General features: G+C 38.5%; 3 protein-coding genes, 1 non-coding gene and 1 pseudogene across 5 annotated transcripts; 3 read left to right on the top strand and 2 right to left on the bottom strand.

Annotated features, from left to right (window-relative positions):
* Nucleotides 1-946: 946 nt before the first annotated feature.
* Nucleotides 947-5,112, bottom strand: LOC103974094 (probable protein phosphatase 2C 41). The gene is made up of 6 exons (XM_009388846.3): nt 4,911-5,112; nt 4,632-4,797; nt 3,489-3,728; nt 3,120-3,396; nt 1,518-1,672; nt 947-1,434 (listed from the first exon to the last, which is right to left on the bottom strand). The coding sequence occupies exons 2-6, from the start codon at nt 4,668-4,670 to the stop codon at nt 1,294-1,296; spliced, it is 852 nt and encodes a 283-aa protein (XP_009387121.1). The 5' UTR covers nt 4,671-4,797; nt 4,911-5,112; the 3' UTR covers nt 947-1,293.
* An 8,931-nt stretch (nt 5,113-14,043) lies between these two features.
* LOC135612681 (transcription factor MYB93-like) lies at nt 14,044-15,322 on the top strand. Its single transcript, XM_065109254.1, has 3 exons — nt 14,044-14,264; nt 14,356-14,485; nt 14,587-15,322. The coding sequence occupies exons 1-3, from the start codon at nt 14,129-14,131 to the stop codon at nt 15,212-15,214; spliced, it is 894 nt and encodes a 297-aa protein (XP_064965326.1). The 5' UTR covers nt 14,044-14,128; the 3' UTR covers nt 15,215-15,322.
* Nucleotides 15,323-17,171: 1,849 nt separating this feature from the next.
* TRNAR-ACG (transfer RNA arginine (anticodon ACG)) lies at nt 17,172-17,244 on the top strand. The gene has a single exon. It is a non-coding gene; the product is annotated as a tRNA-Arg (tRNA).
* Nucleotides 17,245-17,674: 430 nt separating this feature from the next.
* On the bottom strand, nt 17,675-20,790 carry LOC103974096 (uncharacterized). Of its 2 annotated transcripts, none has more exons than XM_009388848.3 (3): nt 20,437-20,790; nt 19,611-20,362; nt 17,675-18,590 (listed from the first exon to the last, which is right to left on the bottom strand). In XM_009388848.3, the coding sequence occupies exons 1-3, from the start codon at nt 20,731-20,733 to the stop codon at nt 18,074-18,076; spliced, it is 1,566 nt and encodes a 521-aa protein (XP_009387123.2). In that variant the 5' UTR covers nt 20,734-20,790; the 3' UTR covers nt 17,675-18,073. The 2 variants fall into 2 exon arrangements, with proteins under 2 accessions (XP_009387123.2, XP_018677255.2); XM_018821710.2 differs by lacking the exon at nt 17,675-18,590 and adding an exon at nt 18,637-19,216.
* Nucleotides 20,791-20,962: 172 nt separating this feature from the next.
* Nucleotides 20,963-22,177, top strand: LOC103974101 (succinate dehydrogenase [ubiquinone] iron-sulfur subunit 3, mitochondrial-like; annotated as a pseudogene).
* Nucleotides 22,178-22,504: the final 327 nt, after the last annotated feature.

Genomic DNA, 22,504 nt, shown 5'->3' with positions numbered 1-22,504 from the left:
TTGTCTCTGTTGAGACATCCAGTGTTGGTACACAACACTGCAATGTTGCACAGATGGTGCATCAGGTTGGATATGATTTAATATAATATTTTTTTTCTTTCAAAAATATGATCTTTTTTTTTGTAATCCTGTTTTAAAGCCAATGATAACTACATAGAGCGCAACATATAATTAAATTATTATATAGTTTCATTGATAATAATTTTTTAATAAATTTTTTAAAGCAAATGATAACTAGAGAGAAAGCAAAATATAATTTAATTATTATATAGTTTCACTAATAATAACATATACTGTATAAGCAAAGCTTAACAAACTAATGATGGAGTTCAATCAAACCATGCTATAGCTATGTATGCAGTGAAAACCTAAATACACAGGCCAAGCATATTGAAGTTATTCCTGCCAATATATCTACCTGCTTCATGATATAACCACCTTATTCTAGAAAATATGCATAAAGTTAATGCAAGGCATTGCTGTTTGTCGAGCAGTATAACAGCTTGTTGTAGAAAGTAAGCAGTTTACACCAACTTTCCATTGATTACTTCAAAACATATTAACTTCTATGAAAAATTTATATGGTTGGAGATCATAGTGTTTCTTCCTTGATAGATGTATTTAAGAGGATTCTCAAGCAGTGTGGATAACTGGACAAGAACAGGATTGATCCACAATTCTGGAAATCCCAGGGATAATGCAAAAACATCTAACATAATGCGGCCTTTTTATCATTATTTTTTGGTTATATTGCATTCATAAGTTCTATGATAAGGCTTTTCAAGGTCTGCAAGATCCTGCAGATTTTATCACTTGCAGAAAAATATTGAGGCATAGGAAGACAAATTACAGTTCATGACAATATATTTTCTGGCCAATTTGGCATGCAAGGGTGCAAACAGGCACCACCAGAAAAGAAAGTGAGAAAAAGTCCACCAGTTGAATATATTTGCAAGCATGATATCAATATCTATATGATTGAATACCAAGAGAACATATAACCTTCACATCACCATATGAAAAAAAAGAAAGATGTTCACCAGAGGACACCTGTAGGGCATGCTGGATTTATACAGAAAAGAAACAAACAAAAATTAACTTACAAAATGACAAAGCAATTACAACAGATGTCATGAGGGTATAGAACTTCACTTGTGCATGAGTGAGTTGTTCAATGCAGCTTCAAGGAACAAATCATGGTTTGCACGGAGGTTTATGCCATAGTCGTATAAGCATATTTAACATAAGGAAAATATTGATGATCATCTATCTCATGAGATGTCTGATTGAACCCTATCCCTTGAATCGAACAACAATGCATGATATGTCATCTTTACTATCTCTGTTGAAGGCTTCCAGTGTCAGCTGTTTAGCTGCTGCTAATGGATTCTTGATTTTTCTTGCAAGATTGACAGCTTCCTCATTGCTCATAACCTGGTAAAAATATACAATAATTCAAATTTCTCATGTGTTAAACTTAAATGATTAGAAGATGCATGGACTATGATAAACAACACCTTCCAAAGGCCATCACTTGCAAGAATGAGCAGCTCTGTTTCGGAGCTTGTATCTTCAACTTGTATATCAGGATCTGAACTTAGAAGTGTTTTGAGGTTCTTGTCTCCAAAAGCCCGTGAAACAGCTAGTTGACCGTTAACTCTTGCGACATCTCCTAGAAACCCATTAGTACTAAGCTCATTAAAAAGAAAGCTTTCAGGTTTATTAAACATGTTCCATAGAATTAAAGAGCATATATATATGTAGAGAAGTCAATGGGAAATTGCATTAAAGAATCATCTGCTCAGCATTTTAGTCTAAGGGAAGATGACAAGCTTTTGAAATTTGTCAGCAAGACACCTGGCATGCTTCTCTGATGCATACAAGCAAGAATATACAGGTGTTTTAGAGATACATTGAAAGACTCATTAATATGTTTTCATTGTACAATAAGTACAGTGAGATATAAGCAAAATGGTCAGTGTTTCTTCTGGAAAGTAGTTTGGGATACCACTATAAAGTATTCATTGGTAAGTATACTCATGCTATCTTCATATCTGACTCTCTAGATCCATCTATTCCACACGAATCTGGAATCAAAGCAAGTGCATTATCAAACTTCATATACGAATCAATTGTATGAATGTATCAACTCACTCCTTTTATTCAGTTAGTGTGAGAGTATTGGCAGTTCAAATTGTTTGTTTCACTTAAAAAAGTTCAAATTGTTTGTTATGTGGGTTGACCTCGACTATCCTTTAAAAACTGACAAATTATCTTTAGTTGTTAATGCCAATTACGTGTGTAACGAGATAATGTGCTTCACATGGGTTCAATTAGAGTTTAATGTAAAGGAAGAAAGGGATCTAAGACTATTTAAAGACCATGATGTGGTGCAAATTTCTTTTCCAATAATGGTTTAGGTCGACATATGCGTTCAATATTTTTTACAAAAAGAAAGGTAAAAGAAAAAAACACGCATTCAAAGAGAAGCTCCATGGAAAGTGCATTTGTAGATCAGCAGTCCAGCTAGTCCCTGCAGGTGTAGCTGGTTTACTTATTTGAGTCCTAATATGAAGGCTTCCAATTATTGGGTTATTGGACTCTATATACAAAGACAGAAGATTGTTTTCTTTTAATGAACTTGCTGGTATAACTATGTATAGTTTTCTTGCTGAAAATAAGAAAACTATGAAGTTTGAGAATATTTGAGTAGGTGCAAAGGTAAAATGACTGATTCTGGAGACAATTGGAAATCACAAGGCAATACCTATTTTAGGGGTAATTTGAGTTCTGAAGGATGTACCATGTCCTAGTAGCATCAGTTAATTGATATAAACTTCTTAAAGAGGACTACGAGTTCCGGTGAAACAACACACACATGAGAACAGTGAAGTAGAGAGGATTGAAAAAGGATAAAGCAGGATAAACTGGAAATGACTGGCAGGCTACTGGTAAAAACATTAATAAAGCAGGAAAAATTAAGCTCGGACAGAGACAGTGCTACTCTAGATTTTCTCTTTTTGCAAGAAAAAGGAGGGTATTGACTGACAGGCTACTTAAACTTTACAATTCGTTAAATATAACTGAAACAAGTCCTTGATGCAATACGTCTGACTAACCTGGCATGTTAGAAACAAAGCCACCCCTCGTTTCAATTCTTTCACGTTCAGAATCTGGTTCATGATCTGTTGACATTTGTATAATCTCTCCAGATTTTGCAAGAACAGCTCTTGAGTCGCCAATATTAGCTATCCACAATTTGGTGCCATTGACTAGGACTGCCGTAACAGCAGTGGATCCACCTCGCCCCAAATCACGACTCTGAGAAAGTATCTCATTATCAGTCTTTTCATAGGCCCTTCTGATGGCAATATCAGGATGTGTCCAAAACTCTTCCTGTTAAGAAATAACACATTTAACATTATTCCATGAGCATCTCAACATCCAAGAATTTTTTACTCCATCCATACAAATAAGCTGAGTATTACCTCATTTATAATATTGGCAAACAAATGCTTCTCCAAGTATGCCGGGACACTATCGCCTAAATGGCCGTCAAAGACAGCAAATAGACCAAGTTCCTGACCTCTGATATGGATGAATTTGGCTACATGATAATCTTCGATAGGATGAGCTGCTGCTCCTTTTAGCAGGCTAAACCCATAACTAACTCTGATGCGACCTTGCGAGTTTCTACCTTTACCGACAGTTAATGAGGGACCTGCAAGCTGCATAGCAAGACCAGTGTCATCAGGTAAATTCATGAGACAATCCTCCGACTATTTGTCTTTCAAGAAATTGTTATTAAGAATAACTGCATTAACATTCGAACTGGCACACCAAATTGAGTTTCTTAATGAATACGATAAGTAGATGTTTAACTTTCTCAAAATGAATATAGCAAAGTAATTCAAGACCATAAATAAACAGGAAAGCAGAAGAGAAAACATTTTTGGTACTTGGCTCTAGAATCTATCGAGTAGCTATCCCAAATCGAGACATGAGATGGTTGATCAAAATTACAATTAGTTAACCAGAAGTAACATACATAACACAGCTAGTAGGCCGTTGAGACATCAATTTTAACTAGTAAATTCTGGCACGGTTGGGTTCATATACACTATGATCATCCTTCATACTTATTCTGAGTCGAATAGTCCCTCCTAGAAATAATCAAATGAAAATTCAAGATCTAGCTTTTGAATTACACTCCTCCCTGAAGAATCCATGATTAGATAAAATTGAATGAGAAGTATTGCAATGGAGTAAGAAGGCAAAAGCAGGTAAATTTCTCCCCTCCATTCAACCACGACAATCTGTGCAACCAAAGCTTCGAACAACTGCTCTGTAAGTAGAAGAGGATTTCGAACAACTGCTCCATAAGTAGAAGAGGATTTTCTCGTTATCCACGTAAAGATCAGTGAAACCATTTGCTCGAACGAAAAAAGAAGAGAAACCAAAGCCAAGAACTAAATAATAGGAAGAGCAGCAAACGAACAATATCAACAGAAGAAGGTCAAAAACTGTCAGATGCCCAATCAGAATAAACTTACTCAATGCGTTCAAAGCAGCAAAAGAATGATTACGTGGATAAATGAGAGAAGGCAGGCTCAGATGTGAGAATATCTTACCCATGAACAGCAGGATCTTAAAAAGCGCATCTTATCCATCAAATTCCGCACAGCTCGATGGCGACTCTTAATTTCTCAACACAAACCGAAATCGCAGAACCTCAACTTTTCCACGAATCCGACGCCAAGTCGGAAAGTTCCTCACTAAATTCCCAATCTCCGCTACCTTCGACGCCAAGATACGATTTTTAACGAAGCTCGATGCTCAAAATCTTGACTTTAGACCCAGAGGATCAAGTCGCACCAAAAAAAACTTCTTCGGAAAGAAAGCTGGCTTACCGAATCGATCGACTCATCTGTTCCAGCAGCGAAGCACCAAGGAAAGGGGGGAGAGATCCGAGGAGGAGCAACGAGGCAGTCGTTGTTTCCGCTGAAGAAGTCGGAAGTCTGGGGGATTGCGAGTCGGAAACAAGGCGAGGTGGGCGCGTCTCCTTGGAAGAGTCCGCGTAGTCGAGGGAGTCGTCAGCATCGGGCCGAGAAAGTAAAGCCGATCAATAAATTAAGGAAAGTGAATGAATCAGCACGCAAAAGCTTGGCCACAACACAAACGCGAGGCAGAATTCGTCTCCCGTGGACTTCACCGTCCCTTTCAAGAACAGATTAATTTAGACCAATATTTATATTTATATTTATAATTAGTAAAAAAATTAATACATCATCATCGATCAACACTCGATGCATAGATTTCGATTCGTACCTATTGGACACATCACGTCAGCTTTCGAAGGTTATCAATGATAAATGTTTATTTAAAGAAAACTTGACTGATACTGTTCACTGATCTAAGGAGGTGAGAAAACTTGACTTTTTTGAGCTGATGATCAATTAAAAATAATATATCCAAGAATAAAGTCCTAAAAAAAATCTGGGAATTGGATAAATTCCATTTCCAAAATTGACTCTCTCTCCCTTGAATCATATTTGATCCATGCAGAGCAAAATTGCACTGAGGTAGCTACTTTGCCTGAAGGGAGCATTAAGACTTGTTGCAGTTGTTTCATAGAAACAAAAAGGATGAATGTTGATGGATTCAATTCACCTCTGTTTGTAGTACTCGAACCAGAGAGAAGACCAGCAGTTTCAAGGAAGACAAATTTGGTATTGCTTTGGGTTGGAGATCAAAACCAGGCTAAGAAAAAGCACATGTAATGTTAAGTAGATTTGGTGCCCTGTAAGAGCTATTGGAGGACAGACATCTCAAAGAAGAAGACTTGCTGTTGGAGTTCATATTGGGGAGGAAGACTTTGACTTCAAAACTTATTGATGTTGAAGTGACCAATCATGTCACTGTGATTGATGGGATATGTGGAAGAGTTATGCCGGAAAAAAGAAGAGTTATGGTTTAGACAGCTTACAAAGAACATTAAAACTAATATTCTAATTAAAGACCAAATATGTCATTAATGGCTAGAATATAATATGACCAATATTTTAGGCAATAAAAGTTATATTTGATAAGTAATCATTTAAGAAAATGATTATATATTTTCAAATCTAATTAAAAAAATTTCTCATCTCTTTCGGTTAATAATTCTGTAACATTTCCATCAACTCTTTTAAGTTTTATGCATTTAAGCAATCTCAAAGTTAGTCTCATTCTTATCATTACTAAACATATGTAACAAAAGTCTTAATTATCTTGTAGTCAGTCTTCTCAGCCTTAGGAAACACATTGTCTCCTTTGACCAGGAAGTCATCCAAGGAAATAGATTTCAAACTGACTTGGTCAATGAGATACCACCACCACCAGATAGATATATATTTTCAGATATCAGCATAACAAAATTTTAATTTGGCAACTTATGTTTTCTTGAGACATCACTTAGAGCTCTTGTTATTCTAATCTTATTGTCCTTTATGTTTTTTCTTTTGTTATTTTCCCTTCTTTTTTTTTTATGTATGTAACTTGGTTGAGAACATAAATAATAACCATGGTAAATAGAAAGTTGTAAGTTTTTATACAGTGTTGATTAATATTTATGCAATGTCATTCTCTTTGGCTCAATTTTACTTATATGTCTTGTTTCATTTTACTCTGCATTTTTCATTGTTCTTGAAAGTATTGCAGTATATGCTGATGAGATTGTCATCCCTTCACTCCAAAAAAAATGGAACTCAATTAATGAAAATATGCAACTCCTGCAGTATGGGATCAACAAATATTCTATCAACAATCTCAGTGTGTAGTACTTAACTGCTGAAGAAAACCATGGTTTCTCCAAACAAAGAATGGCTCCCTTTGCAGAATGACATATTGTTCTTTTCAACTCTGTTTGTAGCAAGTCAATCTTTGGTGGTGTGAGCCCAGCAATGCATTTGATTCCTTGCCACCTCTGATCATTGTCACCCTCAATCAGTAGTTCAACTTCTTATGGCAGTACACCATGCTTCAACTTTGATGCTTCTTTCTTTGTCTCTTGAAGTGATTCTGGCAAACTTCTTTCCTTGCTTTATATCATTGAGCTTTTGATAACACTTGAGATTTAAGTTGGATTACCAATTCCCTCAAAAGTTTAAACCGATAGGAAAGGACCCAACTTGTTCATAAACTCTAACAAAAATCACATCTTCCTAAATTGTTTGTAGTGAATAATATGTCTGTCTAACATGTTAACCTTTTTCTGTCCTTCATGAACAAATTACTTTGCCTACCCTGACATCCCAATATGAGGCATGACTTCCAATTTATTCTTTGATCCACTGTTCTGGATCAGTGCTGTCCTATAAACCTTATGAGGTGAAAGGTCATACCTGAAAGCGGCATTTAAGGTTGCAGGTTAATTGAATGGGTCTCACTTAATCCAAATTTACTCCACCAGATTACTATATATTTGGCTGATCAAAGAAAATAGGAATAAACCAAGTTAATATAGTTAAATTCAGCCAATAACCATGAGTTTGAGTCAGATTTGAAGACAGTTTCCTTTGCACTTCAAGAAGGAAAGTTTAGATGAAGCCCATGCAAACAGGCCATTAAGATGGATCAATAGGTCTGTGATCCTATCTTTATGATTTGAATCCAGTAATAATCACCCAATTAGGCCTGTGATCAACCCCCATCATGTTTATCAACCCCATCTTTTTGCTCTGGTAGTTCATTTATGCAAATGGCAATAGAAGTTAGATCAATTTGAAGAACTAATTTCTCAGCAGTGGATATATATAGTATTATGCTTCATGCCTGTTGTCATCAGAATGAATATTTAGTCATTTCTATTCCAAAAATGAAAACCTTGAGATATACTTACTGATTTCTGATTTTTTTTATCCATATGATGCCATGGCATGTTTGCTCTTTTTTGTTCTTTCTGATTACAATCAAAATCTGGCCAGGCTCATCACAACACTACAAGTGAACTGCCACAGCTGCAATTATTCAGCAAGCAACCACATTCCCTTGTAGTTCATGCGGTGCAATATAGGCCAAAAAGCCTGTGCCACTTATCTGAATGGTCACATCATCTCATTTATCCAATTACTGAATCCTTCATAACATTGGATAAGAGCTGCACACTGCAAAAAGAACAAAAAAAAAAAAAAGGAAGAAGAAGAAGAAGAAGAAGAAGAAGAAGAAGAAATCATGCATACATCAGAGCATGGAGTTTCAGGTTTAGATAGGCACTTCTCTGTACCTTCATCAGACCATGGTACAATAACAACCCATATGTAATTGTATTAAGATTACTATATGCATAAATTCCCTTCTCTTATGGAATATGGATCCTAAGAGAGGTATGCATTAACAAAGTCAAAGCCCTTAATTGAACAATAATTATGTATGACAAGCGACAACTCATTGATGGATATCAATTAGATAGCATAGGCCAAGCAAATTAAAGATCAATGTCTGGTGAGGAGGGCACAGGTAGAGCAGCATATTAAAGAGTTGAGATCAGAATAAATGTCTAATAGGATTGAACCTGAGACCAACTTGGAAATGATATTTATGTCATAGTACATTTCTGTCAGCATGCTTTCCACTCTTTTTATCTTCCTCTCTAGGCATGTCCATCTCTACCTGAAGTAAACTTTATTGATGGTGTTTTAGCCACTTCAACAATTTTCAGCTTCCATTATATTGCAATTTTAAGAAGAGTGTTATATTTTTTGTAGATTGTTAACAGTAGCATGACAGAAAACCATCATCTTAATGGTTTTCATTAAATGGCCAGATCATATACTTTCTGTATAAATTCAAAATTAGAAGTATTTTAATACATATATATGAGATATTAATCGATAATTTAAACCTCACAGATCAGCTGTGCTCTTCTTTATTAAAGATGGGACAAACCTCACAGATCAGCTGTGCTCTTCTTTTATCATTTTCAGACATCAGTCAAAGTGTCATTGTTTCAATAAGGTCATAAGCAATGGTAGTTGGGTCTAAAAATAGTGCTACTTTCTGCTCCTGAACAAAACCAAGAGATTAGGTAGCTTGAAATCTTGAACACTGCACAAGTATCTAAAGACAAGCAGTGCAGCTGTCCAAAAGATAGGAATTCCCACTGAGTTGGGCATAACAGTTGGGAAAATAGAGCAAGTGGAGAGTTGTTTATCCACAAATTTTGTATGGTTTTACAAGTCATAGATTTGTCTTCCTTCACAAGAATCACATTATATTCATATTATCTTTTATATAATAAGCTGGATTCATTATTGAGAATTATGGATTTAGATCATTCAGAGGCTTGCTGCATTCTTTGTTTCTCCCATCTTGTCGAGTTCTTAGTGGACCGAAATGTTCAGAAGAAATATTAAGAGATTAATCAAAACTGAAACATTTCTTCCTATCTAAATAAACTCCATTAGTTTGGCTTCTCATTTGGTACTTTTTATTTTATAGCCTGATTACTATAATACTATTGCCACACTGTTAATAATGTTCATATTACCCATTCTCATGTCATGGCCAGTGACACAATTTTAGTCATAACCACTAGCTTCGAAGTTTCAGAATGCAACTTTGACTGAAATCATAAAGATGTGATGAAAATTGGATTAGATTTGCAGGGGGATATCATACTTGGTTGATGCTACACAAGTTCTTAGATTACAAAGTTGTGTTCACTGTTTCTCTTCCTTTAACAGTGCATGTCCAGCCACCACTTCTGATTCCAACTTGTACTTAGCTACCCCATCACATAGAAAATTGGCATGACAGTATCTATCTGTCAACTCATGTTTCTGGTCAGATTTTAAATATAAGTTGAAATCTCTTCTGTCAGAACGGCTCATGATCCATATACAACGAGTCTCTTTGTGGTCTCTGCCATTTACTATTTTCTTGCACATTAGTCCTTCATCCTGTGCTGTCTTCATGTTAAGTTCATGGAAGGAAAAGTACTTCAATTAAAATTTTGTAACATTTCCTTACAATATATCACTAACTTTCATTGCATAATTCTCCTTATAAAACTTAGTCTTCTCTTTGTTATTTCTTGTCTTCTCTCTATCAGAAGCTACAGTTGTATAACTTGTCTGCCAGTCAGTATATGTTGTGTTCACAGATGGAGAGACAGGTTCTGAAATCCAAGTCTCCAAGTAACCAGTAGTTCAGTTCAGGTTAATTAGGAAACACTATTGGTCATGTCATTAAATGGGTTACAGACACAATGAAGGGTGGTCCATCAGACAAGGAACCTTTCTTCAGGAAGCTACACTTCCATGAAACCTGACACATTAGCTCCGTTGAAGGTAAGCGGACAAGTTTTTCTCCTATTAACTTGTTCTTGAAACCAAATGATGCAAGTTGAGGAGAAGAAAAGAAGCATGCAAAAGGAAAGGAAAGGAGAGAGAGAGAGAGAGAGAGAGAGAGAGAGAGAGAGAGAGAGAGAGGAAATATGACAAGAAGATAACCCATTTCCCTTGTCCTCTTGCTTGGACTCTTTGCAACAGTGATGGCACCACCATTTTAGTTGATCTTCCAAGGTTTCTCTACCCAAACAAGCTGTGGTGGAAACTTATCGTCAGATGAATGTAGGGAGACAAAAATACAGAGAGAGGAGAGTGAGTTGTAGTTTATGTACGATTAAGAGGCTGAGTAACTCATCATGAGGTGTTGATGGCTGCTGTGGTATTAGCTTGTGAAGCTGGGAAAAGTGTGTCAGCAATGAGCAATGTCATGAAAGGGGGAGGAGGTGGTGGGGATTTTGGGTGTTGGCTACACCAACTCCATTTGCTCACCATGGATCGTTGTCAATAAGAGAGTGACTTCCACTGTCCACCTCATTTGGATACTTGGAATATAATATATACAGCTACAAATACTTCCATTTCCTTTGTGGAGCTTCACTTGAAGTTCTACTTACAACATATACATTCAAAACCAGTTCAACTTCAATGTGCACATCACACTAAGTAGTCCTACAGTAATATAATGATTTCAATTTTTTTTTATCTAATATTTTTTTTAATGCCTATAACATCAATTAACCGCTTACCAAAAAGGCGAAGAATTGTCTACATTATTTGATAATTTTTTGATGTACTAGATTCATTTATTAGAAATCGAAGAGTCAAAAACCTTATCATACAAAACATTAGTCTATTAGTGTTCTCGAGCCATTTAATAAAAGTTGATAATTCGAAATCGATCATTTTTTAATCATATGTTAGACTCATTTATCAAAATTTAAAAATTTTAATATTTTAAAATTTTGATGCATAGAATATTGGTTTGGTCGTAACAGATCAAACTCATTTATTAATGATCGAGAGTTCAAAATCTCATCAGATAAATCACTTGTATGATATTAATGTAATAATGATACACTAGATATTCTTAGATTGAAGTTCAAAATCTCATCGATAAATTTTAAGATGCTAACCACTCTAGCTATCGAGTGAAACCTAGCAACATCTTCATATTGAATTTCATCTCTCTCTTTTTTTTTTTTTTACTTATATTTTGTATAAAAAATAATACATATTAAGAATCAGAAATTGGTTCTGAAACCAGTTCCTTGTAATTCCATTAGACTGCAAGATGGTCAATAGATATTGCAAGAAAATATTTGCAGTATAACAACAATGCCCATGTACTTGCTATAAAGACCATGACTTATTATACTGCCACAAGTGTTACCTGTCCTTTGACTTCCATACCCAGTTAGAACAGTAGGTTAGGGTAGATCAGTTTGGTGAGTTCCCAGTGCATGAACTACTGTGTCAATGCACATCTGCTACTACAATCAATTAAATTATTTTATTTGTCAGGTTAATATTTAAATAATTAATTTATAAGATACATTAGAATTTCAAATGATTCACTTCTATAATAATATTCCAAGAAATGCATAAGAAACTAATGACAAGCAAAACAAAAAGAGGGTTTAATGTAAACAAAACTGTAGTACTAACAAAGGACATTAAGGGGGAGGGTGGAAGGTGACAAGAAGTCATTTGCTTTCTGTTATGTTGCGTGCATGGAGAAGATTTGCTTTCTGTTATTTAGATAATTAATTTATAAGATATTCCAAGAAATGCATTCACTTCTATAATAATATTCCAAGAAAGGCATAAGATTTGCTTTCTGTTATTTAGATAATTAATGTAAACAAAACTGTAGTATTAACAAAGAACATTAAGGAAGGGGGAGGGTAGAAAGTGACAAGTGACAAGTGATATAAGATAAGATTTCCTCAACTTTACGAGAAAATCTTCTTCTTATCTTCTATTATTTTCCTTGCTATAGCCTTCTTCTCTATTGTAGTATCGTTGCAGCTTCCTCCTCTACTGTACCTCTATTGTAGCTTTCTTCTCTCTCCTCTGCTGTAGCTTCCTCCTCTGCTATAGTATCGCTGCAATATCGTTGCAACTTTCTCCTCTACTGTAGCTTATTCTTTTACTGTAGCTTATTCCTTTACTACAGTATTGCTATAGCTTTTTTTATTACTGCAGCTTTCTCCTCTACTACAGCTGTCGCAATCGCAACAACAACAGCAGCAGTCTGCTCATGCCCTGCTCACAAAGCCTCTGGCTCGTAAATCATTCTTTGCGTCGATCCAAGATTGGTATCGATCCAAGATTGATATCCTTGACAGGAGCGGGGCATGATTAGATGATAAGATTTTCTCAATTATATGAGAAAATCTCTCTACTCAAAATCCTCTATTCTGTTAAGGAAAATTCTCTCTCCTAATCTGTATAAATAGGAGAGAGATATGTTAATATATTCAAGCTAAAGTTATTTTATTTCTTCTTCAATAAAGATTCTTATCTTCTATTATTTTTATCAACGAGAAGTCATTTGCTTTCTGTTATGTTGGGTGCATGCAGAAGATTTGCTTTCTGTTATTTAGATAATTAATTTATAAGATATTCCAAGAAATGCATTCACTTCTATAATAATATTCCAAGAAATGCATAAGATTTGCTTTCTGTTATATTGCGTGCATGGAGAAGATTTTCTTTCTGTTATTTAGATAATTAATTTATAAGATATTCCAAGAAATGCATTCACTTCTATAATAATATTCCCAGAAATGCATAAGAAACTAATGACAAGCGAAACAAAAAGAGGGTTTAATGTAAACAAAACTATAGTACTAACAAAGGACATTAAGGAAGGGGGAGGGTGGAAGGTGACAAGAAGTCATTTGCTTTCTGTTATGTTGCGTGCATGGAGAAGATTTGTGACCTCACACTGAGATAGGTTTAGCCTTCATGCAAGTATCCTGTGTTGCTCACTTTAAAGACCAAAGCCTTGATGTACAATGATGCATTTGATCTCTCTCATAATTCATGGCAGAATATCCATATTGCCTATGGTTGTGTGTACATCTCACATCATTCTTACTCTTATTGTTCATCTTTTAGGTATTGTGGTGAATGGTGGCTTCCCTAGTATTTAGGCTCTTGAATCAATCAAAAAGAAAATGAGAAATAATAGATAAATACAGATCATTGCTATGAACATTACTTGGATACATCTTATTGCTATCTCTGTGGCTTAGGTTATTAGTTCTAGTCATGAAAATAATTTCTCTCATTTCAAAGGTCAAATCACAAGCATTAATCTTCAAGTCCTATATCGATGAGACCATCAATCATGTAGGCCGTTGTATGACTCCCTCATCTCCATCAAATTATTTATGTATGGTATTGGCATGCAACTTCTATACATACACTTCCTAGAAAGGTCAGGAAATGTCCTTTGAAAAATATCCATCCAATTTTCTCTTTTAATATCAAGCATTTCTTGATTTGGTCAAATCAAATTTTTTTGTTATTACTATTTTTATGAGACAAGCAGATAATTAAGATTAAGCAGATAATCAACTTTTCTGACTAAGATCCCATCTTTTATTAAGATATCTGTAGTGCATCCAATGCCAGTGACAGTGCTCCAAAGTTCACATTGTCATGGGAGACAGAGCCAAAGAAGTGTATAAATAAGCAAGCCATCTGTTGATGGCAAAGTGGAGGAACCACCCAAGGGAGCAGTCACAGTCCCCACTGCCCAACCCTGCTTCCTTCTTTCTCCTCGGATTCCGATGGGGAGATCTCCCTGCCATGATGAGATTAATGGCCTTAAGAAGGGCCCTTGGACTCCTGAGGAAGACCAGATACTGGTCGAGTACATCCAGACCCATGGCCATGGCAGCTGGAGAGCTCTTCCAAAACTTGCTGGTTCCTCTCTCTCTCTCTCTCTCTCTCTGACATATCACACATACATACAGTACAGAGTTGAAGTTTGGTGCCCTTTGATCTCTTGTTGTAGGGCTGAACAGATGTGGCAAGAGCTGTAGGCTGAGATGGACTAACTACTTGAGGCCAGACATCAAGAGAGGCAAGTTCTCCCAAGAGGAAGAGCAAACCATTCTCAACCTGCACTCCATCCTGGGCAACAAGTACTTCTATACCTGTTCTTGATCTCCTCCTGCAGGCACTTGCTACGATCAATCTGAACTTGATCTGAATGCAGCAAATTAACCTTCTGATCTCCACCCAGGTGGTCTGCGATCGCGACGCACCTCCCCGGGCGAACGGACAACGAAATCAAGAACTTCTGGAACACCCACCTGAAGAAGAAGCTCATCCAGATGGGGTTTGATCCCATGACTCACCGCCCCAGGACCGACTTCTTCGCCGCCCTCCCCCAGCTCATCGCCCTCGCCAATCTCATCGACGGCCGCCCGTGGGACGACCACACCGCGCGGCTGCTGGCGCAGGCGGAGGCGACGGAGGCTGCAGCGAAGTTACAGTGCTTTCAGCACCTGCTGCAGTCTGCAAGCGCCATGCCAAATATCTCCACAGCTGACTTGGCGAACATGAGCCTCCCTTCGATCCCTTCTCCTACTCCTCCTCAGTGTCTGACCAATGACCATGACCATGACCATGACCAGATGAACCAGCTGCCATCCATCTTCTTTGAGCCATCCGTCAGCAATGAGACAGGCCAGTGTTCCACCATGACCGGGTTCAGCCAGGGAGAGGACAGCAGTCTCCCTCCTCTCGCTGATGTCTCCGTTGCTAACCATGGGGATGCTTGTAGCATTTGGAGCTGCAATGGCGATGAGACTCCTTACATCTGGCCCGAGTTCTTCCTCGATGACCAGTTCATGACAGGATTTGCCTAGACCTTTCGAGTGGATATATACCTTCTTGCATGATTCTATCACACTTGTAAATGTGCACATGTAGTCTCAGTCTTTGTTTGTGTATACTTCACTGGAAACTTTTGCTTCTTTCGCTCATTTCTCCATGGATGCATGGTTCCATCTTTTTCTGCGTTGCTGCTACCGGAACACCATCATCCATAAAACTATAAGATGACATATCTATTTCAAGGTCTTAATATATATACATATATATATTTATATATCTATTAGTAAAATGACATCTAACCGATCAATCTTGGTGTATAACTGGATCGCATTTCCATAGGTCAAAGGTGACATGTCAAAGAAATGGTAAGGAAACAATCGAGGACATCAAAGACATTGCATTGCAATATTAATTATTGCAGTCAAGCAACAGTAGAAAATTTAATCGCATTTCACTTCTTTTGAGGCAGAATAATTCTATAATACTTGCAAGATGAAAAGAATGATCCTAAGTTTTCTTCCTAGCAGGTGGAATCGATGCCTTTTCCTACAAGGGATTGACAACTAGGACTCACCACGATTGACTCCCATCTACAAGTAAGGTTTTGGATGAAAGCCCTAACTAGGCTTCCTGTGAAAAGCTTTCACTAACTTATGTGGACTAGGGTTGTCAAGGATATTAGTGTACACTAACAATGGATATAGTGGACTACCTAATCACTGCCCATATGTTGGAGACCACAGCAAGTCTCCTATGTCACTTGTAAGAAAATGAATCATAAGACCATACGACACCTATGAGAAGCAGCCAAACTTGACAAAGTTGGTCACTGTAAGAAGGACTCATGGCCAGCAGCAGCATAATGGCACCATCAGAAAGTGACATTCTCATCTTTTATACAAAATATTAACATCATGTCAGTTTTGGCATTGTCCAATCCAATCACAGTTCGAGTGTCGATGGGATTACCAATCAATGGTAGTAGGGCATGAAGGATCCCAACATTTTCCCAGTCACATAGATCATTCACATACAAGTATACCGATAGAATTTTGGTGTCCAAATGAACTTTGTGCTATGTTTCTTATATTTGCTTCTCTAAATTATGTTCTACATTTTGGTTCCCCACACTGTCATCTTATGTTTCCTTAAAATTCTTCTGGGGATAACAATTACATAAGTAGATAAACCTCCAACCTAAGTTCGATTGGGTCACTAACAATACATCTTCTTGTCTTAGGTAGCTTTGGAAGAATCTTGACTTCATGCTACAGGGTTTTAGGTAGAGAAATGATCATAGAGAGCAGGCCATCTGACTGCTTACTAGTTCTTGTTGACTAAGATAAGGCAGGAAAGGATGCAGTTGTCACAAGGATGTGGGGTCTCAAAAGACTAATCTCCAAAATAAACCATCATCTACCAAGCTGGTGTAACTATTAGTCAACAAACAACTCTTAATCATTTCTGAGCAGATTAGTGACTCAATTGACAATTTAGGTTCCTACTTTCATTCATGGCAGACTTCCTTCTAAGTTGCTAAATAAATGCCAAAACTACAATCGTTCGTGTACTAAATTCAAAACATCAAAAGATCTTCATTCCGTGGATTTCTAAGTGGATGTTTTAAATCCCTACACACTTTAGATTCATCGACGATCACATGTTGTCAAAAAATATCTCACAGCATAAGCTGATAACATATGGCTCGTTGTAATTGGAAATTCTAAACATTGTGGAAGATTAATGTTTTGTTCGATTGAAGTGGCATTGAAATCATGGTCACAAAATCTTTAATATGATAAGAGAAACCCACGAATGCTTCAATACTAATTTGGAGACTTTGATAAGATTAACAAAACATATCGTCTTGATTCCAAGTGAAGTATTTTTAACGTGTTGGCAAATACACACGCATTTTCTCCATATTTGTCCTATTTAAATCAGAAAGTTTATATATATAATATTTCTATAAATCTTAATTCGCCAATTGACTCCATGGCCCAATGGATAAGGCGCTGGTCTACGGAACCAGAGATTCTGGGTTCGATCCCCAGTGGAGTCGTTTCTCGCATCATTTTTGTTCTCCTTTTTTTTTTTTTTTTAACTTTGTTCTTCTCCTCTTACAACCACTTGAGACACAGCTTTTCCCACATTTTTGTCTTTCCATTACCAGTATTTGATTTGTCATTATTAAAATTATCTATGTTGGATGTGTTGATAAAATATATTTGCTCTTTGTCATTCGCAATAGCTTTATCATCTTCCCATTATCTTTATTGGATTTTTGAGATTTCATGGTGTTTGAACATAGTTTTTCTTTTCAGATATTACCAAGCATTTTCAAATAAAAAGGTTATACAAGAATCTCACATGTGCGGGCTAATTACAATTTCAAATGCCATAAAGGAATTGAGAGAGTGAGTAGTCTCTGTCTCTCAGAGCACAAAAGACATGTCAATGTACATCAATCTAATTGGAATGAGGAAAATGTATGCCATGAATGTGTATGTGAATTCCCAACTATAATTGCAAATTAAGCTTGCAAATCACATCAAGGTTCCAGGTTTCGAAAGCTTTTCATATGAACAAGATACAGTAACTAGATTTTATTTTCTTTTTCTTCTTTTGTAGATCACCTTCTCCTAATATAACCACAAAACTTTGTAAATGACTTTTAACTAACAATACATCCACATTGTTTCTTACAAGAATCGTGGAATGAAAATGACCAGCCAATTTCCTCCAGATGGCTAACTTGTCAGGATATGAGGTCCTTGAAGAGTACATTTTGATCCCAGAAGAAATATGGATGGAGCACCATTTTGTGTGGTTATTTCTTTTACTGAAACCAGTGTATGATATGATACAACTGACTAAATTTAGATGCTCCTTTAATTTGATGTCTCCACTTTATGTGAGAGAAGTGTCCTCTCATCATTGTCATCGATCTCAAAATCTTCATTTCCATAAACAATATCAATCTCACTTCTCGGGTTCCCATTCAATTCCATCTCAGAAACTAGAATTCCTGAAGACTCTGGCAACACTTCACCAACATTATCCATCTCTATCTGCTGCAGTTCTGATGCTATCAATGAATCCATCCGTGCCCTCTCTCTGTCTCTTGGATAGGTACAATACAAGAAGGAATAGATGAAGCAACAGAGTGACATGGGAAATGCTATTGCAGTGTAGAGTGCCTTGGCTAGAGACGCAGCATTTTCTCTGTCTGTTTCAACACTGCTACTTTCATTTGGTCCATAAGAAACTGGCTTATATCCATAAACATGCTCAGCTAAAATGCCAACAACAGGAGGAGCAAACGATGATAGCACCGACTCAAAAGATCTGTCCAATGCATATATGCTTGTTCTTGATTTCTCAGCTACAATCTCTGCAAATATAGGGCTGCATGGAATATGAAGCAAAAAAATCAAACAATAAATAAAAGAGAACAATTAACTGTAATGAGGAAGTTTGTTTCCATTTAATGCCATCATGTGAAATAGTAGTATTCAATAAGAAGTTTATCGATGTGGAATCTTAATTGCCAATACATCATAATTCATTCAGTGTGATTCCTACTTAGTAACGGCAACTGATTTTGATGAAAATAGCAACAATTAGCATCTTGAACATTGAGGATGGTTCTTGTTCTTGGTTTCTCAGAACAATCTCTGAAAATATAGGGCTGCATGGAAAAATAAAGCAAAAACATCAAACAATAAACTGTCATGAGGAAGTTTATCTCAATTTAGTGCCATCATGGGAAATAATAGTATTCAATAAGAAGTTTGTCGATGTGGAATTTTTTGTTTTCTTTTTGTTTTTTGCAAAAGGGTAAGAATGGTATTGATTCAATATGCAATCTCATTTGCCAATATATCATAATTAATTCAGAGTGATTCCTTGCTAGTAATGGAAACAAAATCTTAATGAAAAATTGTAGATAGCAACAATTAACATCTTCAACATTGAGAAACACGGTGGTTTCTGTTCTTGATTTCTCAAGCACAATCCCTGCAAATATAGGGCTGCATGGAAAGTAAAGCAGAAACATCAAACAATACCTACAAGAAAACAATTAACTGTAATGAGGAAGTTTATTTCCATTTAATGCCATCATGGGAAATATTAGTATTCAATGAGTAGTATCAATGTTGAATCTTAATTGCCAATATATCATAATTCGCTCAGTATGATTCCTTGCTAGTAATGGAAGCAAGATTTTAATGAAGCTAGTAACAATAAACATCTTCAACATTGAGAAGCACAGAATAGTTTGAATCTTATGTGTAGGCATCTTGCTTTAGATCATACTGATAGTATATTAGAAGGCCACAGATTAGTAGGATAAAGACCTTATCGTTAATACAAGCATCAAAGAGGCAGTTCCATAGATAACAAGGAATCAGAGTGTTGACATACTTGTTTGTAGCCGGAGCATTCCAGGAGATGCTTAAACCCATGATGAACAAGACAATGCCATGTGCAAGTCCCATGGAGGGATCATCTGGTAAGACCAGCATCAACAATGCTGCAAGTGGGATTGCAGAGCCAGAACTTATCTGAGACAAAATGATCCTTCCAGTATCAGGGAAACGTTTGGCAAGGAAATCTCCCATCTTTCCTCCCAACAGTCCTCCGAGAGAGCTTGCAACGATGAACATACTCATTAGGATCCCAGTTCCTTTGTGAGAGAAACCGATGAGCTCCAGCCACATCGGCGCAAAGGATAACGCAGACCATGGAAATGAACCAGTGACGCCCTGAGCCACAATTATCTGAAACGAGGGGATTCTCAAGACAGCCTTTGCTTCATCAAGCATAAACTTCGCCTCTTCCCATGCGGACTTCCGCGGAACAAGCTCGTTGGTCGATCTGGCATCATCGGAGAAATGAGGATCCACCGCAAAGAGTCGGATGAGTACTCCGACCACCACGCTTATCATACCAACCACATGGAAAGCAACTCTCCAACCGGCAATTCCCATGAATGTAGTGGAAGCTAATAGTAGGGAGAAGAAGCCACCAATGATGGAACCAAAGTTGCCAGTCAATTGTAGCCATCCGAAAGCTGTGCCTCGCGTGCTATCGTCGGTGGAGTCGGCAACAAGGGACTGGATAGCAGGTGTCACCAAGGCTAGTCCGACTCCATTCAGAGCTCTTGAGATTGCTACCTGAACAATAGAAACACGCTGCAGCCGCTAATAGATGAAATAGAGATCAAGATCAAATCTTTAGGCGGGGTTACCTGGAGGAAGGTGTTGGAGAGGGCGACGAGGAAGGTCGCCGCGGCCCAGAGGAAGGCACCGAGGGCGATGACGTGGGTGCGGTTGTGGCGGGTGGCCAGGTAGGCGGCGAGGGGGTAGCAGGCGGACTGGACGATGGAGCGGAAGAGGGTGAGGGAACCGAGCCCCGTGGGCGAGGCGTGGAGGGCTGCCCCCACCTCATGGTAGACCGCAGGGAGGAGCGCCTCGTCGGCGCGCTCCATGATTGCCGCCAGGTTCACCAGCACCAGCGTCCGCCGCTCCGCCACCGCCGGCCCCATATCTCCTCCGCCGTGGGATCGGATCTTGCAGCGAAGGAATAAAGGAATTAGGGACCTGTTTAGTGGAATCATTCTCATTCCTTAGCAGTTAACGGATTCTATTTTGGATCCGCTAAAACTTCGTTGACCCTCGGGTTGACTTATTGTGGTCACTAACACAGAAGAAGAAGACAGATCAAAGGCCGGACGGCAACCATCCGATTTCGTGTGTTTTCTCTCCACCTGTCCAATGGACATGCACGTGCCACACTGCCTGCGTTCGGCGCCACCATGCCGACTTCAACGCGCGCATAATAAGCGTGACAGAACACTCGTCTTTCTCGGTGGTGGGAAAGAAGGGATGTTGAGGAGGAGGAGGGTATTGATGATCTGGTTCAAGCATGGGGAGCGAGCAAGGCGGCGTGCTTCGTGAGGGGAGTAGAGGAGTCGCCGCTGCAGGTCGTCGACAAAAACTTCCCCACGTTGAGAGGCCACCCAAAGGCCAGAGAGCACTTCGAGCTCGCCGCCCAGCTTCCGGAGAAGCCGACGAAGGAGTTCAAGATCTACAGATGGAACCACGACGAACCCCGCCGCAAGCCCTTCCTCCAATCCTTCTTCGTCGACCTGCGAACCTGCGGCCCCATGGTGAGTAAGAGCAGAACCAGATCTTGGACATGGACGGGATGTAACATCTGGCGCGGGTATTGGACGTGCTTCAGCAGATCAAAGCGGAGCAAGATCCCAGCCTGAGGTACCGGAGGTCGTGCAGGGAAGGCATCTGCGGCTCCTGCTCCATGAACATCGACGGCAACAACACCGTGGCTTGTCTGAAGCCCGTCGACGCCGACACCTCGACAGCCACGATGATCACCCCTCTCCCCCACATGTTCGTCATCAAGGACCTCGTCGTCGACCTCACCAACTTCTACCAGCAGCACAAGTGCGGCCACCCGATCCTTCTGCAGAGGATGATGAAGACGATACACTTGTCCTTAATACTCCATCTGAAACATGGTCTTCACAGGCTGATCGAGCCATGGCTGAAGACCAAGAAGCCACCGGAGAAGGGAAGAGAGTACCTGCAGTCGCCGAGGGAGCGGAAGAAGCTCGACGGGCTCTACGAGTGCATTCTTTGCGCATGCTGCAGCACGGCATGTCCTGCCTAATGGTGGAATCAGGAAGCTTTCTTGGGACCGGCTGCTCTACTCCATGCCTTCCGCTGGGTCTCGGACAGGTAACTCATCAAGCTCTTCTTCGTCCCTTGAGAGACACTGTGATTACAAGCTCTGTTACTCGTCTGTGAAGCCGTGATGAGTTCACGAAGGAGAGAATACGAGGTCTGACGGAGGACGAGGACAAATTATACAGATGCAGGACCATCAAGAACTGCACAGCTGCTTGCCCGAAGAGCTTAGATCCTGCAAAAGCCATTTCTGCCATGAGGACCATTCATCAACTTCACTAGGATCAACAACTGTCAGTACGTTCGAGAAATTTGGCTTCTACTGTCATTTAAATCTCTTTATCTCCTATTACATCATAGATTCTTGCTTCTTAGTGTTTCTGATGGGTACTTTGAGATTGAAATCTGCTTTGGAGAAATGTGGTCTTCCAACAAGGTTTGAGAATCACATAAGACCTGCTTTTTGGCGGCACTGCAAATGCTTAAGATCTTAATCGCTTGCACTCGGTGTTTGCAGGGTCCATTCAAAGAACTCCGCAGAGACGGAAATGATCCAAGAAAAGGAATACAAGGCCTAAATACTGGAGGTGAAAATTACACTGTTTGGAT

Source organism: Musa acuminata, chromosome BXJ2-5 (assembly GCF_036884655.1).
Source record: "Musa acuminata AAA Group cultivar baxijiao chromosome BXJ2-5, Cavendish_Baxijiao_AAA, whole genome shotgun sequence".
NCBI classification, from domain to species: Eukaryota; Viridiplantae; Streptophyta; class Magnoliopsida; order Zingiberales; family Musaceae; genus Musa; species Musa acuminata.
The sequence above is the reverse complement of the archived record's forward strand: the minus strand, read 5'-3'. Positions and strand labels throughout refer to the sequence as shown.

What these genes read in the sequence shown, in the direction of transcription:
- LOC103974094 (XM_009388846.3), bottom strand. Translation starts at nt 4,670, where the DNA reads ATGGATAAGATGCGCTTTTTAAGATCCTGCTGTTCATGG. An exon ending in TAAGATCCTGCTGTTCATGG is followed by an intron (nt 3,729 to 4,631) that starts GTAAGATATTCT and finishes CTTGCTATGCAG; the next exon opens with CTTGCAGGTCCCTCATTAAC. An exon ending in CAAGTGATGGCCTTTGGAAG is followed by an intron (nt 1,435 to 1,517) that starts GTGTTGTTTATC and finishes TATTTTTACCAG; the next exon opens with GTTATGAGCAATGAGGAAGC.
- LOC135612681 (XM_065109254.1), top strand. Translation starts at nt 14,129, where the DNA reads ATGGGGAGATCTCCCTGCCATGATGAGATTAATGGCCTTAAGAAGGGC. An exon ending in AGCTCTTCCAAAACTTGCTG is followed by an intron (nt 14,265 to 14,355) that starts GTTCCTCTCTCT and finishes CTCTTGTTGTAG; the next exon opens with GGCTGAACAGATGTGGCAAG. An exon ending in CACTCCATCCTGGGCAACAA is followed by an intron (nt 14,486 to 14,586) that starts GTACTTCTATAC and finishes ATCTCCACCCAG; the next exon opens with GTGGTCTGCGATCGCGACGC.
- LOC103974096 (XM_009388848.3), bottom strand. Translation starts at nt 20,733, where the DNA reads ATGGGGCCGGCGGTGGCGGAGCGGCGGACGCTGGTGCTGGTGAACCTG. An exon ending in TCTCCAACACCTTCCTCCAG is followed by an intron (nt 20,363 to 20,436) that starts GTAACCCCGCCT and finishes TCTATTGTTCAG; the next exon opens with GTAGCAATCTCAAGAGCTCT. An exon ending in AATGCTCCGGCTACAAACAA is followed by an intron (nt 18,591 to 19,610) that starts GTATGTCAACAC and finishes TATTCCATGCAG; the next exon opens with CCCTATATTTGCAGAGATTG.